Source organism: Syngnathoides biaculeatus, chromosome 22, assembly GCF_019802595.1.
Source record: "Syngnathoides biaculeatus isolate LvHL_M chromosome 22, ASM1980259v1, whole genome shotgun sequence".
NCBI lineage: Eukaryota > Metazoa > Chordata > Actinopteri > Syngnathiformes > Syngnathidae > Syngnathoides > Syngnathoides biaculeatus.
Genome location: NC_084661.1, coordinates 10,668,282 through 10,683,345, shown reverse-complemented (window position 1 = coordinate 10,683,345; position 15,064 = coordinate 10,668,282). Strand labels below are relative to the sequence as shown.

The 15,064-nt window shown below is 43.0% G+C and overlaps 1 protein-coding gene across 1 annotated transcript in view; it reads right to left on the bottom strand.

The window, feature by feature from the left end:
• The window catches only part of LOC133495201 (ankyrin-3-like), a 105,915-nt gene that overhangs the window by 29,825 nt on the left and 61,026 nt on the right, over positions 1 to 15,064 (bottom strand). The window contains exons 27-36 of the mRNA XM_061809554.1: positions 12,476 to 12,578; positions 10,907 to 11,013; positions 9,454 to 9,486; positions 7,439 to 7,663; positions 4,331 to 4,485; positions 4,043 to 4,254; positions 3,520 to 3,727; positions 2,494 to 2,590; positions 2,193 to 2,421; positions 1,250 to 1,375 (exon numbers count right to left, since the gene is read on the bottom strand). Of these exons, the coding sequence (XP_061665538.1) occupies positions 1,250 to 1,375; positions 2,193 to 2,421; positions 2,494 to 2,590; positions 3,520 to 3,727; positions 4,043 to 4,254; positions 4,331 to 4,485; positions 7,439 to 7,663; positions 9,454 to 9,486; positions 10,907 to 11,013; positions 12,476 to 12,578 (1,495 nt within the window). The remainder of the gene's footprint in view (positions 1 to 1,249; positions 1,376 to 2,192; positions 2,422 to 2,493; positions 2,591 to 3,519; positions 3,728 to 4,042; positions 4,255 to 4,330; positions 4,486 to 7,438; positions 7,664 to 9,453; positions 9,487 to 10,906; positions 11,014 to 12,475; positions 12,579 to 15,064) is intronic.

Genomic DNA, 15,064 nt, shown 5'->3' with positions numbered 1-15,064 from the left:
GACTAAAAAAAGATAATAGTTTGGGGCGGAGGGAAGTCACCGTCTCAGAATGTAACAAATGATCCGCGTACACGAATCAGGGGTGCTAAATGTGTCGATGTACCCGTCGGCACCGAGCACGGCTTTGGACAAAGCCTCGCCTCATCCGCCGCGATCAGGGCTTTGGCCGGGCCGCTTTACGGTGTTGTCGTCGCTCGCGGCTGAGTACAGTACATACTGTCATACATACTGTCTGGGAGTCAGTTGTTAGTTAGAAGTGATCCGCATATCATCTAAATATGGCTCGAAACAATAGGGTAATATTGCCCCAGTCACTTCACTCGATTGTGAGATGTTCTGTTCTTTGAAAAGAGCTTCCGTGTCCCATCGTAGGTGGCACAGCGGGTTTTCAATGGCGAACGTCTCGGTGTGACACAATGAACAGACGATGCAGGCAATATGGCGACCACTTGGATGTCGAATGAGACTTCCGCAATTTTGCGCATGGATGATGCTCTCTCCGCTCATATTTATATATTCGGATGGACACTGAAGTGAATAATGTTATTTGTATATTTCATTACAATATCTATTTTAGAATGTTTATAGGCACTTTACCTTTAATGTCAAAGTTAAGCTAACCACTACCCTGTGGACCATGAACAAAGCTTCATGTGAAATATGTGTTTCATTGAGAAGACAAAGTAATAGACAATATGGAACAAAATTCAGATGGCAAATGTTAATCCAGCTAGCGAACAAAAGTACAGATACTGAGTGCAAAGTGGTCTGTGTGCTATTTCATATTTCTGACTGAGCAAGATTTTATGACTTAACTTTTGACTTGCTCACCCCATGTAATGACTTCATCCAACTTGGTTCACATTTAGTTGACTGACTTTTTGGCACAATAACTCGGGATTTATTTGAAATTTGAAAGTTAAGACTCGGAACTATCACGTGTCTTCCTCCCACCTCTGGTCATCGCTAATGGTGTGAGTTGAGCATTACCGGTTGAAGGACTTTCCTTCAGTCCTAATTGGACTTGCCTGAGAATGCCCGTTCTAATAAGCGCAGTTGTGATCAACTGGTTCACACGCAGGAAGAGGAATTTAACTGAGCGCAAACCCATCCAAGATTGATTGCACAAATCGTTGCCTGTGGTTAGCAGGTCGATCGATGATAAGAGCAACTAGGTTAGTGCCTGTGGACGGCGACCAACCTTTTAAAATAAAAATAAAAAATAAATATAGTAGTATGTGTGCAGTACCTTGACACAGAAGGGCAAGCGGTTTTCCTTGAAGGCGTAAAAGTTGAGAACTAACTGCTGACCGCTTTTGGTCAGAGGAGTCAAGTTGCCGTAGCAGTCCACATAAATGGGTCGGCCCTCCAGGACCTGAACACAAAGAAATCAGTCAGAACCACAAATAGGTGCAAACGTTTAAATACTGAAAGTTACTAAAATCACTAGGCTAGGACCCTGAAAATCAGGTCCCTGCCCCTCTATAGCTCCATTTCCACCGAAAGAACCACAAACTAATAGTCATTTGTACTTGTCATTCCTGAAACTAAAAGGATCCATCAAATATGTGGGACACCTAAATAACTGGGACCCTTTAGTTTTTAGCGCATTTGTCTCTGGAAAAGAATGGTCCTGAGGCCCCCAGCTCCAGGTCCCTGGAACATTTACGTAAGATTTTCCATAGGACAACTACAAGGTTCTTGCAAAATTCGGAGTCACAATTTGGTACAAAAACCCTTATGTTGAATGGCTCAAAGGTTCCTTGGCCTACTGGAAGTACCAAAACCCCAGCAGGGTCTGCTGTTGACAGTGATAAATTCACCTGGAATTAAATCTCTACAATAGTTCTGTAATCAAACGGGTATACCAAAAGTTTTTAGGTATTTCCAGGGAAAATTTAATATGGTGCAAATGCCCGTGTACAATACTCAGCGCCCCGGATCCCTCCCAAGAACTACCCCCAAGTAGGGTCTTCTTTTGACCCTAATGAATAACCCCCTGAAACAAACTTAAACAGTAGTTCTTCCAGTCACAAGGGTCTGCCCAAATTTTTGATCCCAATTTTAAACATTCATGGACTTCTTCTTTTTTACCCTGATAGATTATTCCAGAATTAAAGTTTGGAAATTGTTCCACAACAACACACGAGGATCCTCCAAAGCAGTTGAATTGTTTGATCATGAATAAGCACCTCAATGTCTTTGCTCCTGGCCACCTCTTCAAAGTTCTCCTGCTGCTCCAAGGTCTTATCCACTTTGTCGTCAGTCATACAGAAACACCTCAGCCGGGACTCCACTGGATCATTCATCTTGGCGAACACCACAAATTTGGCCATGTAGGGCACACAGATCATCTCCCTGTAAAGTTGCGAGGCCAAGCCCACCGTCTCTGGGATCTGGTGGCAGTCGGCCAGCCAGAACCTGCGCAGAAATATCTGATAAGCACGTGAGGTACAACACTTGATACATTTGAGAGGATGTCTGGCTCCTCACCGTGCTGAAACGTTGGTCGTGAAAGAGACACAGTCTTTGACGAAGGTGAGGGGAGTGGTGCCCGTGATGTCTTCCCACTGTGCCGGAGATGTACCACCTGGCACCCAAAATACAAAGAAATGATGGCATCTTGTGTTCTCGGGCTTCTATTCAAAATACACTGTCTGGCATTGAAAATGTCAAAATGGAAGTCAATTAGGAGTTTTTCGTCATGTGACCCAATAGCGATGCAAGGTTTTCGATGTGAATGTCTCTCTCTGAAAAGAATTGTTGCTTTACACAAAGATGGAGCAGCCTATAATACGAGATGCTTCCGATTAAAATAATAATAATAAATGGTGACATCACTTTGGCTGAGTGTGTAATCTGGCGATCATTCCAAAAGACCTTTGATGTCAGAACCCAACCTAAAATAATAATTTTAAAATATTGGAGTCAGTAGCAGGACGGTGGCTCAGATGATAAAGCGTTAGCCTCACAGTTCTGAGGTCCCGGGTTCAATCCCGCACCCGCCTGTCTGGAGTTTTGCATGTTCTCCCCGTGCCTGCGTGGGTTTTTCTCCGGGCACTCCGGTTGCCTCCCACATTCCAAAAGCATGCAACATTAATTGGACACTCCAAATTGCCTCTAGGTGTTATTGTGAGTGCGGGTGATTGTCTCTATGTGCCCTGCGATTGGCTGGCAACCAGTTCAGGGTGTACGTTGACAGCTGGGATAGGCTCCAGCACTCCCCGCGACCCTTGTGAGGATAAACGGCAAAGAAAATGGATGGATGTAGGGGAGTCAGTAGCTTCTCTCCCCCGGCTAAATGCAGAGGGGTTGCATCAGAAGGGCATCCAGCGAAAAACTGTGCCAAACAAATCAGCATTCATCTAAAATGACACGCTGTGGCGACCCCTAAAGGGATAAGCCCAAAGGAAAAGAAGAAGATCTTTTGGCTACGTGTAAACTTTTTTTACAAAAACTGTCATAAAACACTTGACACTTTGGTCACTCAGCTTTAACTAACCACAAACAACACTTCACCTGTAATGCTGCAGAGAAGCCGGAGGCAGGGGGTGCAGTCTCCTTTGTAGCCGTTAGAAAGTCCTTCGCCTGAGAGCGCCGGGACCGGGATCGTCATGGTGATGGGCTTGTGGAACTTCCTCCGCCTGGGCTCCACAGTCACAATCGGGCTGAAGGTCGCACGGTTGCCGAGTATCTTTTTCACAGTCTCATCTGGTACTGGCTGGGCCTGAGGGTCCAGAAACAATGGTCAGAGTTTTTCCTAGATTAAAAAATGTAGGGCCGGTTGCCTCTGCCTAATTTCGGGAGCCCTCCAGCTATAAAACATCTGTCATCATTAAAAATGTTACAGTCAGACCAGTGTTGGAAGTCGATGACAGATTTTCTTTCATACTCTAGATGTGTCAGGCGATTTAGTGGATTTTCAAACTTCACAGTAAAATATGAAGCAGTAAAATCATGTACTGCAACTTTTAACCATAGCTTCATAAATCAGCAATAAAATAACTCGAGTGTCCTTTATGTCTGTTCTTGCCGAACTCACCTGAAGGCCAACCTTAATCTTTTTGGTGAGCGCTCCCTCCGGGAAAGAAGCCTGAACCAATGGGACACTCCGGCTGCACAGAGTCCCGCCCTCAGGTCCCATCTGATGAGTTTCCTGCCTTATGCGAGACACCACGGCAAAGTACTGAGGGAAGTCTTTGGTGATGATGCGGCAGATCCTCTTCCTCTGCAGCTCCTCGGCACAGTCAAGTTCTAAACGGACATCAAACACACACCTCGGATATGAACTGACATTTATTCAGTTACACCCAAAGAAAAAGATCTCAACCTTCGTCCATGCCGTTGAGCAGCTGACAGAGGTCCTCGGTCTTGCAGTCGTACAGATGTTCCTTCCAGGTTTCACCGTTCTCGCTCCGCAGGAGGATCAGTTCTCGCTCTTGCCCTCGCATGGAGCCAAAGTGGGGGATCTCTACTATCACAGGCCTGGTAGGGGAAAAAAAAAAAAAATCACACATTGACTCAAGAGGCATTCAAAAAAGACGAAAAGTTGAACCATTTTTTTCTCTTCTATGTAGAAACAGTAGCATCAACTTAGAGCTCTAGCACATACAGGTAAAACTCGGACTAGAGAACCACACAGAGTGCAGGAAAGAATTGACAGTGGTTCTGTCGCGTGTTTTACCAAGGACTACGGTTCAGCAGACATATCAAAGCACAGCGACCCACTGCTACGCCAATGGAAGAGTTGCAAAAAGCGGTTTAGTACTCCTCCCTTCTTTTCAAAATGGAACTTACAAAAACCGTCAGCTGAACTGTACTGCTTGGTAGAAATACGACTCTGCGGTCGCTCAAATGGCACATTCAGGATGTCTGAAGCGGCACCAAAATAAGGAGTGAAAAGGAAGAAAACCTTCAAGAAGCAAAGCATGGTCGCACGACACAAGACAAGCATGAAGCCACAAGACGAGGAAGAGAAGAGCAGAGCGGCCACTAGATTGTTCTTTGAACTTCTTGCAATGATTGGCTTTATAATTTGTATTAATTGTCATGTAACGTTTCAATCGCATCATAATCAATCACCCGCCCCCGCTTTCTTCACATCAAGTGGACATTATCTACATTCACCAGAACCTTGTTCTTCTTTTTTTTGAAAAACCATCCCAAAAAGTTTTTCAGTGTCTCTAACATCATAATTTCACGGGTCGTTTTCCTTGCATATTTTATGCCCATAGATTCTATACAGAAATTGGACTCTCTACATTCATCAGAAGGTGAATGTTATTTGTCAGAAAACCATCCAAAGAGTCGAGCCAATCCCTGAAACGAAAGTCACATGCCCGTCAAGTGCAGTCTCGCACAAAAAAAAAGAAAAAAAGCCAGTAGAGACCAGTGATGTCATAGGCTTTGCCAAAATAAAACAACAATGAAATAAGTCAAAGTAACTGTATGGATTCCAAGTCTACATGGTGTAGTTTTAGGAAGAATGCATGGACTTGTAGTCTATTTGGACAAAAGTACATAACTCAGTTGCTTCTGAATTCTTATATGACCTAATACTTTTGTCCAATCAGGATACATACAATGCTCACAAAAAGTGAAGGATATTTGGCTTTAAGGTGAACCTTAAATTCACTATAAACTTTCCAGGTGAATTTAATTTGAAATTTTCTAAACTTTTGAATGCCCATGTCTAATTAGCAAACCCCAAACCTAACCCAATTAAGGTGTAGGAACCTCTCAAGGATGATCAGTAGAAACGTGATTCACCTAAGCTCAGTTTTGAACTGTGTGGCAAAAGCTTTAAACATTGATATACATGATTTATACTTTTTAAAAATGTTTGAACAAATTATAAAAAAAAAAAAAAACATTCTGAATTTTGATGTTCAGATCTTTGTTAGCCAACAGCAAGTTGTCCAAAATGTACTGGGACCCCCACGCAAACCACATGTTGCATTTCAAAGGGTTTATCCCACATAAATATATCTATATATTATAAAAACAGCAAGTTCTGACATATTGGGCATGTGCTTTTATGAAGTTTACAAGAAGGGCTATAGTGCATTCTGAAATTTCACCCGTAAGCCGAAATTTTCCATCCCGTCCTCCTCAACAGAATTCTTCTCAAAACTACACCCTGACCTGATAGCGCCATGTCATGTTTGAACTGAAATTCGAGGCAGATGTGCGAAACAATCATCATCCATCAGCATGAGGCATCCATCCTGCCGTGTCAAGACAAGGGTGGCAGGTGTGGGAAAGAGCGAGGGATTATCAGGTTAAGGATGCTATGGTTTGATTTTTTTTTTTCGTTTTTGTTTTCCATGTTCCTACCCAACAAATCTAGTTCCTTGGGGTCCCAGCTGGAGCACTGCGCTAACCAGGCTCTCGCCTTCATTAAGAGCTGGCGGCATTCTGGGAAGATGTAGCTGACTGCGTCATACACAAAACACACACACACACACAAAAACACACACACGCACGCAACACATACATGTGAGGTCAATGAACGGGGGAGACGTCAATGAGATGTCACCTTGATCGGTGGATGGTAGATTTTGCACTCGGGTCGCAAAAAGTTCCGGTGTCCAAAGCAGACTCTTTGTGGGTTGGTTACACATTGCGGGACCGCTTCAATTCTTTTTTCATTACCAGGTGGTCTCGCAGTAGAGTAGCTGGACTCGTCTTTCAAGACCGGGATTGTGTTTTAGACAAGCGTTTCCAAACCATGCAAGTGTAGGGTATCGTGCCAGGTTTTGGGTCTCAAGACGGGGTAAGTGGTCCATGTTTGGATTAAGTTTTCAAAGTTAGTTGTCATTACAGGGTTTCGGGTTTCAAAATAACGGTTTCAAGAATGGGTGGCTTGAGGTTTCGAATTACAGTTACAAATCTGGTTAAGTGTTTGGAATGAGGGTTTCGAGGAATGGCTGTTTTTTGTATTATGGTTTCAAGACAACGGTAGGGTCTACAAGGTAGGGTTTGGTTTCAAGACAGAGCTAGGGCTTTAAAAATCTGGTTTTCAAGCCAGGGATAAGGTTTCAAGTCAGGCTTTGGGTCAATATTACGTTTCCATGCAAGAGTTAGGGTTTCAAAATTACGCTTTCAAGTTTGGGTTATATTTTCAAAGAAGTGTTTCAAGCCTTTCCAGGACATGATTTTTTTTTCTATCAAATTTGAGCTTTTAACAACAAAAAAATGCACAATAACAGTAATTAATAAAAAGCATTTCGGCATGAACAGGGCTTTCTTTGGATTGTGGTTCCGAAGGTGTGTGAGAGGGTTGTGCGCGTCTTCAAAAGTGAGCTAAAACGCAGAGGTTTGGAAATGGCAGCGGGCAGGAAGCGGAGAAAAGATGTCATCGAAGCAAAATGCACAAAGGCGCTGAGCAAAGAATTTAAAAAAAAAAAGAAAAGAAAAGAAGAAATCCGGGTCTTACCCCAGGAAGTGCGCTCCGGCCGGTCCCACCTCCACCAGCCGGCTGGCCAGGCCCTCGCCCTCCACCATGGGGGGCGGCGACGCCAGCTTGTGCCGCTTGACCAGGCGGCACGTGATGCGCGTGGGCGCCGTGCACTTCCTGGGCGGGATGATGATGCGCATGCCGTTGTGGCGGCTGCCCCGCATGGATCCGCCTCGGGCGTCCACCATGAAGCTCACCAGGAACCTGAAGAGGAGGGCCATGAGGAGGAAATACAAGGAAGTGAGGAGGATTCTGGGTGGCCACGGAAATGAAATTGCTGCAGTCAGCAGTGCTTCACTGATAGGACAGGCTGGTGTGTTTCAACCATGGTGATGCATGCAGGTGCAGTATATTCCCAATAGGATTGAGCAAAAGCTTTCTAGTTTTTGATTGCCGGTGTAAATTTTGGACTGGTTGCCAGCCAATGGGAGGCCACAAAGAGAAAAACAACCATTTGGATTCATATTTGACAAGCACTGTAGAAAACAAACTGATGGACAATTTTGATTATTTTTATCGAACCTATAGATAGAATTACCAGTTGTCCATCCAGCCATCCATTTTCTTTTGCCGCTTATCCTCGTGAGGGTAGTGGGGAGGCCTGAATCCTATCCCAGCTGTCAACGGGCAACAAGTTCAGGGTACACCCTGAACTTGTTGCCAGTCAATCGGAGGGCACATGGAGACAGACAACAGTCGCACTCACAATCACGCCTAGGGGCAATTTAGAGAGTCCAATTAGAGAATGCGGGAGGAAACCGGAGCACCTGGAGAAAACCCACGCAGCCACGAGGAGAACATGCAAACTCCGCACAGGCGGGGCCAGGATCGAACTTGGGTCCTCAGAACTGCGAGGCAAACGCTTTACCTGCTCATCCACCGTGCCGCCATTACCAGTTGTAATCGTTATAAATTAACTGAGATGATATACACTACACCTTTTTACTGAATGTGGTCCTAAAGTGTTGCTTTATTCTTCTAAATATTACTTTTGGGAAGAAAGTGCAACTTTATTCAATTTATTATGATATTTGAGTTTTATGATACATGCTCTTAAAATTGTTACTTTTTTCTTCAATCATTACTATGTTCTTCTCATATCCCTTAACCCTCTCTGGACCAAATAAAATTTTGCAGAGGGAAAAATCTGATACTTTCAGAAAATGATACTTTGGACTTAAAATTTTCGATTACATTAAACCTGTTGCAAATTTGCAACCCTTGCCCAGAAAGGGTTAGTTGTGGTAAAATAATTATTTTTATTGTAAAAATATTTGCTTTATACTTAATTTAAAAGATTACACCTCGCCTCTCGCCTGAAGACGGCTGGGGTAGGCTCCAGCACGCCTGCGACCCTAGTGAGGATAAGCGTCACAGAAGATAAATGAATGAATGAATGAAAATATTACCTGGTCCTTGCAGCCCCCCCCCATTCTACTCATTTTTGCTCGTATCCCTTGTCATATTATTTTCGCATTTATCATCTTTTCTTAATATCGTGGCTTTTTATTTGCATAATATTTTCATTTTGTTCTGAATACCAAATGGTTGTTTTTTCAATTATTTTTGTTCCTGTTTTCTTTTTTTTTGAAAGTGAAAAAAGAAAGAAGAAAAAAGGATTCTCTAACACACACGCAGACACACTACCTTACTTGTGTTCCAAGGAATTAGTGACAAAATCACACTGTGTATCAGTCATTTCACGCAGTGTATGTACAGTAAGGTGATATTAACGTCGTCATAAAGAGCAGAGCAATCCACTGAGACCTGTCCTTCGCACACAAAAGCACAAAAACCCCACCACAAGTCTTGGACACGTTCCACGTGGGAAGAGAACAAACAGCAGTGGACAAAGGAAAGGAGGTGTGAGTGGGGTAGGTGGGGGGTGCGTGAGCGGAAACAACACAATCCGGGTCATGTGGGGGGGGGGGTGCCCGACCACAACGAGGACAAATCATCAGTCAAGCGATCAATCACAGCCAGTCAGATGTCACCTGCTGTCGTATTGCGGGAGCGGAGAGGAAAAACTGCGGAATGGACGACAACAGAGCTCCGTCACGGACATTTAGCGTCACTACCCTCATGCAGTAACCTTTTTTTAGGTACTAGGGGTGCAACGGTACATGCATTCTGATTTTTCAGTACAGTACACCAAATTCCCTCACACTCTCGTGAAACAAACAATGCACCTCAGCCTCTGGCACGTGAACGTCACGACTGGCGACACGGTCTTAAGTCAAACTCGTAAACTGGTTTGAGACAGCGTCACGTTAACAGGAATCCCAGTGGGGAAAAAAAAAACTTGTGTGATACAAACTAAGCTTTCCGTTGAAGTTGAAGACAGTGGTACCTCGGTTTTGGAACATCTCTGTTTTTGTACAAATCGGTTTTCGAACGAAAACTTTGAGATTTTTTTGCTTTGGTTTTCGAACGAAAATCAGTACGCGAGCAAGCAGGAGCAAGCAGAGGCCCACAGATCTTGGAGGAAGTCGACAAGTTGCTTCTTATTTTCGTGAACGAGCAGCAGTTAGCTGGGGATAGTGCTGGCGAGGAAGTTGAGGAGATGTCGTCTGATGAGGCTAAGTGCCGATATTAAAGCTATATGCGCTAAATGGAACAACATCCATAATTTTGTAGAACTTCATCACTCAAATAAAGCTGAATGTTGCAGAGCACAAAAAAATTTTTATGTTGTTATGAGCCACTTCAGAAAAGTGCTTAAAAGACGGCAGAAACAAACATTAGATTCGTTCTTTGTGAAAAAGGGGGGAGTCACCCCCACCGAAGACATCTGAAACATTAACCCTACCTCTAGTTGCAAGTTAATTTTTTTTTTACATGTTACGTACTTTTTGTGCAAATAAAAAAACTATTTGTTTTTTCCCCCTCATTATTGCTTGCTCCAAGTTATTCTGCACTTTTGTTAATATCAAAAAGGTTTCCAAGGCTGGGGGCCGAGTTGCTACAGATACAGGAATGCACTCCCAGCCTAGCATACTCTATTAGGCTAAAGCATACATTTTAAGTAAAAAATAAATATACTTCTTAAATGATTTCATTATATAAAGTATTTAAACCATAGAGTTTATTATCAGGAAAAGCTAAAAAAAATTGCTTAAAAAAAACTATTTTTTTTAGGCTTGGAACGCATTATTTCATTTTCCATTCATTGTAAGGTTTTTGAACGTTTTAGTTTTCAACCCACCTTCTGGAACGGATTGTGTTCAAGATCCAAGGCACCACTGTATCTCATAAAAATGTATAATTAATACTCACAAAAAATTCCCAGCCTTAATAATGATTATTTTTTTCAAATAGATTTTCATTTACAACCTTTAATTAAGACTCATGGAAATCTACGTCTTCAGAAATGAATAAAATGGCCATGCGCTACTTGATCCGTCCGACAAACTCCCACTCATCGACGCATCTTAAGCGCTGGCTTACCCGGAGTGGACTGGCGAGGAAACGAGATTGACGTTGTCCATGGCATCTGGCGTCCAGCTGTACCTCCTCAGCGAGTCGTTGTCGCAATCTTTGGCAACCGCCAAGTGCTGCCAAGACCACACACATGAAGCTTAAATCCAAAACGAATCACCGGCAACACTAAAATGACGCCGTAATGCCTCGAAAAGTCATGCGCATAACATAAAAATAAATAGAATGGCATCATCGTGTCTTGCAGTAATAGCTTGGCTGTCAACAAGCATCGGTGCCCGACAATTTGTGATGTAAATGAATGCAAAATGAACGCAATGAGCCAAGTAAACGGGAATAAAAGTGTGTCAACATCTACCTTGTTGTGTTGTTCTACAATGAAAGACTTTTCCTTACAGAGCATCTGCTGCAGTGTGGAAGCAGACAAGCTGTTAGTCCTTGTTACATTTCTTCACTTAGCTAGCAAAAAAGTCCACTGACAATTTGTGCCTAAAATGAGCCAAGTATTGCAATTGTTTCAATATTCCCAGGATTTTGTGTCTCCTGCTCTCAATGCTACAGCTCGCCAACATACAGTAGCCCTCTCCGAATAGGTATTGGTGTCAAGGAAGTATGCTGAATCTGCAAGTCTACCTGCGGACAAGCTGTGTACGTCAAGGAAGAGATCAAATTCGCCTGGATTGTGATAGGAAATTACAGAACGCCTTCATTGCATGTGCATGCACAGTACAAATTAATTAATATTTAAGTCGTAAGATGATCTTGAAATTATGTTAAAATATTTTGGGAGCGTAGTTTGTAATACATTTACACTTTAAACCACTAATAGAGGCAAGATTTTTTTTTTCAAAATATTTTTTCACTCAGTGTGCAAATAATGCAAATAATGAAATTCGCAAAAAAAAATTGACAATTCCCTATAAAGGTTTATAATTGCTTATGGAAGCCACAAATGATTAATTGGACACTCTAAATTGCCCATAGGTGTGATTATTGTCTGTCTCCACGTGCCCTGCGATTGGCTGGCAACCAGTTCCGGGTGTGCCTCGCCTCCTGCCCGTTGACAGCTGGGATAGGCTCCAGCACTCCCCGCGACCCTTGTGAGGATAAGCGACAGTGAAAATGGATGGAAGGAAGCCACAAATGGTGGTTAAGTATTACTTTTTGACTGGACAGGGTGATTGCATGACTAAATAAGGCAACGCCCCTGATTTCAGCGTACTTCCTTGACACAAAGATGCCACAAGAGGGCACCAAAGCAACACTTTTGTATTAGACAAGGTTTAAGTGCCTGCAAATCGGTTCTAAAAGAATGCTGTGAAGAAGTGAATTCAAAAGTAGCATATTCCAAACAAGGGAGGGAACACATAATTCATTTTTTTTAATGGTCAAATGTTTGAGTACTTATTTTAGCACCGTGTATTTCCTGAAAGACTTTAAAACATTTAGCAAAATATGGTTACCCACTAATCTTTCACGTAAATTGTGATGGGAAAGGGTTTGGTTGTTTTTGGACGTCTCAAGGTGCGTTCAGAGCTTTGATTGCCGACGAGAGGAAAGCGACACGACGGTACTCACCATATCCTTGCTGGGCGCCAGCATCTCTTCGATCATCATGCTGTCCCGGGTGAAGGAGCTGCGGTTGAGGGTGTTGGACCTGTCGGAACTGAAGGAACGCAGGCTTGGGCGCGGGGGGGTTGGAGCGGTGCGGAGGTTCACAGGTTACCAAGACAACAGCCACAATGACGAGGGAGGCGGGGTTTAAAGACCAGGTGAACAGGAGGGGAGGGGACCATGTTGTATAAGGGACAGGTGAAAGTGAACAGAAGGAGGGGAAGGGGTTTACATTAAATGCATGCAGCTTCCAGGAACCGGAACCACCACAAAGCAAAAAAAAACATTGACTTTTAACTGCTTTACAACAACGTAATAAACTCGAACTGTGATGAGAAGGGCTTCCTGTTTTTCCAAAGACAAAAACTACATATTTAGTTATAAAACTAGACAACAAGACATTTCGATCTCTGCAAGACACCCCCCCCCATAATTTCAGACAACTCAAAGTTCACTTAAAAATGCATACTTGCGTGATCAATTATCAGCCATGGCAGCGCATGAATGAAGTGATGCAGAGAAGCAGATGATGGACATCATACAAGTGAATATATTGTAAGAATGCATTCCGGTGTGGCGACGACATTTTTCTCTCCACAAGCCAAAAGGTGACTCAGCAAAAACACAGCTGCTGCTGTTGTCGGCATGACAACATGTACGAGAGGCAACTGATTTAATCTTACTTCTGTACTGAATGTGCACATTCCTTTTAATACACCCCCAACAACTTTTCACAATACATTTTTTAATAATATGTATGCACGTACCATACAATTCATTCGGTACTGCTGAGGTATTACGAATATTTGGTACCACATATGTCGCAAAGCACCACTGCAGACATTCACAAGAACAACAAAAAATTCTATTAATACCTGACACTCATCTCCGTGAGGACAAAATTTGTAATTAGGCTCTTTACTAGGATCTCGTTCGTGTCATGAGCCAGGCTGGATCACGGCCAAGAGGGGCGTGGCCACTGCTCTGAGTTTGTGAGTTGCATTCACTGAGGGTAGGAATCTCCACCATGGAAAATAGTGTAGTGTTGAGCTATCCTCGTCACAGTGTTTTCTGTGTCGCCTCAGCTTGAATAAAATTACGCCTAACATCATGTCCTCGTCTTGGAGTCCTGCATTTGGGCCCAGCCCCGCATCGGAGGTTCTTGACAGATTAATGACAAATGAATTGTTCAGTCATGACTCACTCCAACAACAAAAACTATACAAAAAAAATTTAGACGTGTCATCCTTTCCTTTACACTGTATACATATACACTACTATAAAAAATAGCGATATGGTTTTTCAGATAAAACTTCAGAATGAAATAAAATATACTATCACCATTCCCTCATGCTTGTGAGTAGTGTACACTAATTTGAGAGAATTCAAATTCAAAAACTATCTTGTAGACAGTATGTGCATTAATTTGGCATCAAAATTCTTCTTGTGATACTCTGCACGAAATTACAACACATCTTGATGTAAACTGTAGGAGAAGAACTTCCTTATTTGGGCAAAAGGCGGGAAAATAGGTTTGGGTCCCCGGAAGCTCGATGAAATAAAAGCACAAAAGTCACAAGAAACAACAACGCGGTGGCCAACAACAACACACATGAAGCTAGCACACACGACAACACAGCTACAAATCATCAAATTAGCCAATCAAATGTTCACCAGGAGGTTAGGACATCATCTAGCTTGAGGGGATTAGAAGGGGGATGCTCGGGGATCTATGGAGGTTTTGGGGGGAGGGGGTGGGGTGGCCTCAGCAGCATGCAGTCAGCCTTACCTGACTTTGGGACTAACACGCACCGAGCGCACATGAAGGAGAGAACACAACATCATGAGCCACAAAGCAAGATGGAGAGGGATGAGGTCACACACGGAAATGCTCGCACTGCATTCAGGAAGTGGGAAAAAAATGTCCCATTTGCTGACCAAAATGTCAATAAATGCTTAGAAACCGGGTGTGGGCAAAGTATGTTTTTTTTTTTTTTTTTTGCAAATGAATCAATAAAATCAATTAATCATCCAGCCAGAACTCCTCCATCAATTTTGCCTGCTTTTTGTTCACACGTCGCCTGAGTTGTTTCCATATTTTCCTGCAAGTGAAATGCAAGAGCGTACACGAGCTGAGGCCCAAGCAATCGAACGTGTTTCTAATTTACTGTGGCTCGGAGAACAATTGTGTCACTCTTCAGACATTTGGTGACGCTCCATGTTGTCAGCTACCCCTCCCACCCATCCCTCCCATGTTGCATAAGTGTTAATATTTTTTTTTTTTAACGGAAATACATTTGACCTCTGAAATCTGCTCAGTGCATCTGTGAGTGAACAGAGGCGACATGCTGAATGAGCTCTTCCATGTTCAGCGGGCATTTAATCAATGCAAGCAGTGCACACCACCACAGATACGAATGCACTATGGAAGCCTAAAAAAAAAAAAAAAAACAATTCCTGCGCAATACACTAATTCATTTATAAAATCAATAAATAACCCAGCCCTATGTGATGCAATAAAATAATGGGAATCCCTAGTGTTTTGTTGCATGG